At 31.0% G+C, this 6,414-nt stretch overlaps 1 protein-coding gene across 1 annotated transcript; it reads left to right on the top strand.

The window, feature by feature from the left end:
- Nucleotides 1-1,803: 1,803 nt before the first annotated feature.
- LOC129224414 (protein lethal(2)essential for life-like) lies at nucleotides 1,804-2,798 on the top strand. The gene has a single exon (XM_054858862.1). The coding sequence runs from the start codon at nucleotides 2,066-2,068 to the stop codon at nucleotides 2,585-2,587; it is 522 nt and encodes a 173-aa protein (XP_054714837.1). The 5' UTR covers nucleotides 1,804-2,065; the 3' UTR covers nucleotides 2,588-2,798.
- The last annotated feature ends 3,616 nt before the right edge of the window (nucleotides 2,799-6,414 follow it).

Raw genomic sequence — 6,414 nt, forward strand, 5'->3', positions numbered from 1 at the left:
TTTAATTCGCAACTCTGGAGCTCGAATAAGCTACGTTGAGGTGATTAACAATACTTCCGAAAAAGGTAAAACGTCCATTCCACGTGTTTTCTTTGGGGTAAATTACAGGCTTCAGACAGTTAATGGTGTAATTTAATTTCAGAAGAATAGAAAAGAAAGCTTCCCACAAACACGATAAAAAATTACTGTCATTCACAAAGCGTCAAAGCAAGTTATAAGTTACGGCATTTGTTTGTTTTACCTTTTTCATCCGCCATTAGACAGTGGCTGCAGTGCCCCCTTTAGTTTATTGAAGTTGTGAATTTGTGAAAGGTACTTTACTCGAGTGACTTTCATTCCGAAGTTCGAATCTAATTTCATTGATAAAGGCGTTCCTTGTAGCTTCAGAATTCGTGCATACAAATAATCTTGCAAATTTCTGTTTCAATTACGTTATTTGACGAAATTTCTGTTTTAATTATCATTAGACATTCCAGTATTTGAGGATTATCGACTTATAGAATTGAGATGTAACTGCGAATATTTTGAAATATATTACAGCAAATTAACTACAGGAACATTGTACGATGTACGTAGTATTATTCAGAATTAAAGTTACAGCAATAGTAATGACAATAGGTTGCCTACAACAAGTTTAGCCGCCCGCATGCCATATGTAAACTTCTTTTTTGTGTATTTTTTTGAAATTCGATAGAAATTTACTCTTATACAACTTCTGTGAAATTTTTTTGTTTAAGAAACAATTTCAATTTTCGCAACTAAAACAATCATCTTACTTATCAAGAAATTTTAGTTAAGAATTCATTTCTTTTTGCGAAAATTTAAAACAAAAATACTATGGCTTGTGTTAAATTTAAGTTAATATTATTCACTTAATATTGAACTGCAAACATTTCATACTGTTAAACTGGGTGGTTGTTATTCAAATTGTTAAATATACGTTTAATTTTAAAACTTTGAAAGAGGAAAAACAAAAGTAGACATATAAATTAATGAATACTAATAAAGGAACGGTCATCAATAAATGTATGTTGAATTAGTATTTAGTTTTGATATTAAGTTTGAAACTGAGTTTAAAATTTCAATTATTTTGTCAATTTGTTCATCTCTGGAAAAAAAAAAAAAATCTGTCGTACCATTAAGAAGCTTCGATGCATTTAATTTTTTAGATTATAATTATAACGAACTTTATCTTACATTTAGAAGTGGAAAAAAAATCACTACAAAAAGGAAATGTGACACATTAGGTAGAATTTGTATCTAAAAAATCTGAAATAATAAATTAACGGAAGAATAAGTTGCTAAGCGAAAACTATATTAAACATTTGCATCTTTAATATTAATTATAAAAAAACTCTAGTAAAATGGAAATTAAAGCTATAAAATGTACAGTAAGTAAAATAAATTGTTTGTAAAAATCATTACCTTTGGTCAAACTTTTTCCTTTTCAAACAAATGAAGGGAAAAAATAATAATCACTTGCTTGGTTATACTAAAGCTAAAAAAAATTTGATGGATACAAACAAAAAACTGTTTTCTTATCGAAATTATTGAAAATAAAAGTTCTAAGTTATATCATTTGTATGTAAGCAAATCTTATATCCCCGAAAATATTTATGAGCGAAAACAGTCGCACAACGAGCGAAAAACTCTGCCAATTGGTTTATTAGTAGCAGAGGAGCAACGGAAGCGGCTGAAAAAATAATCACAGCAACCCTACAAGCACAAGCCGCGGTGCGGATGTTGCGTCACGTGGAATTTTCTGGTACGTTCTCTTCTAGAAAGTGCTGGAAAGCGGGGAAAACGTATTTAAAGAGAAACGTGACAGCTTGCCGGCAGATTTCTGTTCGACTGCAGCTGATATTTACTTCCTGAGCGCGTTAGCTCTCTACGAGTGCTTTATTGTGGTTTCGAACGATTTGACTGAATATTTTTCGTGATTGTGCTTACACAAGTTCCTGTATTTTCAAACAATTTGGCAGAAATTTCTTCCTGATAGTGTGTGCTGTTAGCGAGTTCTGCATTGTGTTTTGGAACGATTTGAGTGCTTATTTTGACGTTCGCCATGGCATTCGCTTTGATTCCTAGCCTGCTTGGAAGAGATTGGTGGAACACATGGGATTATCCACGATACATCGTAGACCAGTTCTTCGGAAATCCTATCTTCGAACAGGATTTAATGCAGCCTTCTCTAGTCCGTGGTTTCCTCGTTCGACCCCGTACGCAAGCCAGCAAGGACGCGTCTGGGAAATCCGAGGTGAAAAATGACGACAAACAGTTGGAGATTGCCCTGAATGTGTCCCAGTTCAAACCGGAGGAATTGGAGGTGAAAATTGTGAATAACTTTATTGTCATCCATGCCAAACACGAGGAAAAAAGTGACGAGCATGGCTTCATTTCGCGAGAATTCACGCGCAAGTATATGTTGCCCACCGGTTGTGAAGAAGAAAAAGTAACGTCTTCACTTAGTCCTGAAGGAATTTTGACCATCATCGCCCCTAAAAAAGCCATTGAGGACAAACCTGCTGAAGAAAGAAATGTTCCAATTGCTCAAAGTGATACCAAAGCTGTGGAAGGTGAGAAATGAACTTTATAAACTTTCTAGGAACTTTTCTTAAATTTTTGTGGGCAGATTTTGAACTTTAAAATCATGGAACTGCACATTTCTTGATTTGTTCTAAGCTGTAAATGCTGAAAGTGCTCATTGTGCCATGTAGAAATATTTGGCTGCTATGGTTATCGTTGTGACTAATCTTTAGTTCCTTTTTTTCTAATGTGATAATTTTTTAATAAAAGTATTTTGCATATATGTTTGTCTTTGTTTTAATGTATCTACTTTTAAAATCTTAATACTATTTGAAATTAAGACTAGAACTCACCAAGCTTTGAAATTTATTAAGGTTAAAATTTGTTTTCAATGAAAACTATGAGAAGAACTTGATCTGAAAACAAAGTATAAATGAAACTGCCAGTTTTTCAACTGTACTTTTTCAGGACAATTTTAAATTATCAATGTTCTTTCAATTAAGCCTGTTGCTACTTTGATTGCGGATTTAGTCTCTTAAATTGAAATAGTTTGTTAATAAGTTTTTTTAATGTAAAAGCATTTACTTTCACATTAAAGCCTCCCGAAGTATGTTTTTATAATTATTTCTTTTGATTAACCTATAAAAGTTAGGTGAATTTTTAGGCTCATTTCACGGATGTTTTGATATTAGCAAAAATAAGTGCCTCAGCAGTACTAGAGGCATTTTTCTACAACTGTACTTAACATATTTGGAAGCAGTTCAGCCAGAATGAATCTGTTTCACTTATGCTGCTTTCAAGTACAAATTATTCAGTGTTAAGCATTTAAATTTTAGGTTCTTTTCAAAGCTTAATGTTTCACGTTAAGCTTTGAAGTTAACGTGACGTAGCTTGTGTCACGTTAAGCTTGTGTTAAAAAATGTCACCCCCCAGAAGGTATTTTAACATTTTTATGTGTAGTTATTTCAATAAACAATTGTTGCTTTAGGAATTTGCGACGATAATATTCATGTCTTATTAGGGCAGTTCTCAAAAGGAGGGAACAAACACAGACCTCAACTTTGAAGCTTCAACACCAAATAACTTTCATTTTAATTAACTCAAATTTTTGAGTTAAATTATAATACTGTATAGAGACAAGAATTGATAAATTATGGGAAAAAATGCTCTTAAAAAAAATATTTTCTTTGCTAAAAGGCGCAATTTTGGACATACCAAAACGTTAACTGAGCAAATGTACCATTAAAGAAAAATTTTTTTAATTACTTCCATACGTTTCAAAAAAAAATTTAAAGGTATGAATCTTACACTGAATAATTTTTTGTTAATATTTTACACAAATAACAAAAGTAAAGACAGATTATTCACTTTGTAAACGATTTTAGAAAATAGTAAGTTTGAAATTTGATGCATGTCCAAAATTCACGATCTTTACAATGCTATTTTTTGAGAACTAAATATAATGTTTTCATTTTAAAGGTGTTTATCGAGCCTCGGAAATCCGTTACCTACAGGACAACAATGTCCAAAATCTGTTGTCTACAGACTGCTGATTTAATTTGCTAATTAACAATTTTTACAAATACCTGCTGTCTTTTCATGTTCATATATTGTGTTCTAGGTATGCATACTATAGAATAAAAGCAAAATTGATGTCAAATTCGAAAATTTTTGAAATTGCTCAAAGTTAACTTTTTTGATCCCACCTTTTGAGAACTGCCCATTACTACTTTCACTCTACAAAATAGAGGTAAAAATGTTCATTAAATATACTTTCATCGGTTTTATAATCAATAAAAAAAAATCTTGCCATGGTGGTTTTTTTGGCACTTACAGTTAAAGCTAATTCGAATAAAGCAAGTTGTTAATTATATGAAAAAAGGTATAAATACTTGACATAGTAAGACAATTAGATGCTTATCTTGTAATTGTACATGGAGGAAGGAGAAAAAATGGAACTTTTTCAATTCATATACCCTGTCCCCAGAATTTATAAGGGGTTTATTTCAAATAGGGGCGAACGACTGCATTGTAAAATATAAAAATTAAATTTTATAGGTAACTTTATGCGTATTGAAAGAGAAAGTTAAACTCTTATCATTACTGGTATATGTAATTAATCACTAATAACCCTTTTTAAATAATGCTAATACTTTGAAGTGTGTTGTTGACCCAAGCATAATTTAAGGCAAACTTACATCGATAAATTTCAGTTACTTCTCTTAATTTCAATGTTTTATCTTTGTCTAGCTAAATAAGTTGGAAAGATATTTCTCATGAGTTAGATCTAGAAAGTTTTTCAGAACTCTAATTTTTCCCCATTTCCTTTCATTTCAAGCAAAGACACTCATATAGCGAAGGGGGCAAGTGGGGCTCAAGCCCCCACCCCATCTTGAAATTAAAACTTCCTTGCTTTTAGTACTTTTTTCTTTGCTAAAATGTATATACATTTCTTCTCCCGCAATTAATAAGTTCTTAAAAATGTCGAATTTTAATAACTGATCTGTACTGAAATCTTTTTATGGGGAAAAGATCCTGCTAAACCATGGGGAAAATATCTGAGCGCCCCCCCCCCCTTAAAATTTTGCATATAGGCACCCTTGATTTCAAGTAGTCTTAGCAGGATTCTTGTTTTCTGGGAGAAGGAAATCTAGTATTTTCCCCTCAGAATGGTTGAATGTTTTGGAAGAAAGTGATAAACTTTTTTCATTTTTGATATTTCACGAGGAAATAGTTCGAACAAAATGTTCAAATAAATTTAATTTACCTTGTGTAACTTATCATAAACCTGTTTTTCGAAAAAAATGATTGTTTCTCTCATAAGTTGGATAATTAAATTATAAAGTTTTTTGGAAGAAGTTGATGCTTGGTGATATAATTTTGTAAGATTTTTTTGAATTATCAATAAAGTTAATCTTTAAAATTCTGTCTGATAAGAGAAAATCATATGCTTCGACTTAGGAAGATTGGTCTTGTCAAATAGGCTTGTGCAAAATTGAAAGTTAACAATTCAATATTTACTTATCGCTGTAGTTAAGAAAAGATTTGATTTGTCAAAGATTTGTTAGGAAAATCAAGATTTATAATTATTGGACCTCTATTTGAAAGGGATTCTTTTCAGTTTTCTCTACTACTCCTTGGAAGAGAATAAATTCTCAAATAGTTCAAAAGAAATTAATTTCTCAGTATGACTTAGAAATTTCCTTTTATAAATTTTTTTAATTTGTCATACTACAATACTGTTCTACCAGTGGAGCAAACAGGAATTTCTCAAAAGGGGGGGGGGGTCCAGGATCAAAGACCCACCATTCACAAATCATACTCGAACAGGCATGCAAGCAGATATGCGACTTTTGATTTTATCGATTGTTGGGGACAAAAAAATTAAAAAATATATATTGAATAATTTTTTAGCATTAATTAAAAATAATTTATGCATAGCATATACTTAATTAAAATACCAGAAAGCACAAGAATGAATGTCATTACTTTTCTCATAGTTAAAAATAAATAAAAACAGTGAGGCAAAATCATCATTCTAAAACAATATATCTTCAAACACAGTTTAATTTTGTAGGGGAAGGAGAGAATATATATATATTTGGTTTTTGAATCTGAATTGAACCCTTGTAATCATTTTAGATGCCAAATGAAAATAACAAACATCTCTAATGTCAGAGAACTTAAGTATGTTTAGTGATTTATCAAAATGTGTAATAACTGTAAATTTAAAATGTGAATTGTTTTATTAAACATTTGTGTGTAAAAACGCTATATCTTGCACACAAACGTTTAAGTCGCTCACTTTACAACAGTATATGTTTTTTAAAAAAACTTATTTTTAAATTAAAACTGAAAGAAAGAGAATGAGAATATATTTTTAGTAGC

This window comes from Uloborus diversus, chromosome 6 (assembly GCF_026930045.1).
Source record: "Uloborus diversus isolate 005 chromosome 6, Udiv.v.3.1, whole genome shotgun sequence".
NCBI classification, from domain to species: Eukaryota; Metazoa; Arthropoda; class Arachnida; order Araneae; family Uloboridae; genus Uloborus; species Uloborus diversus.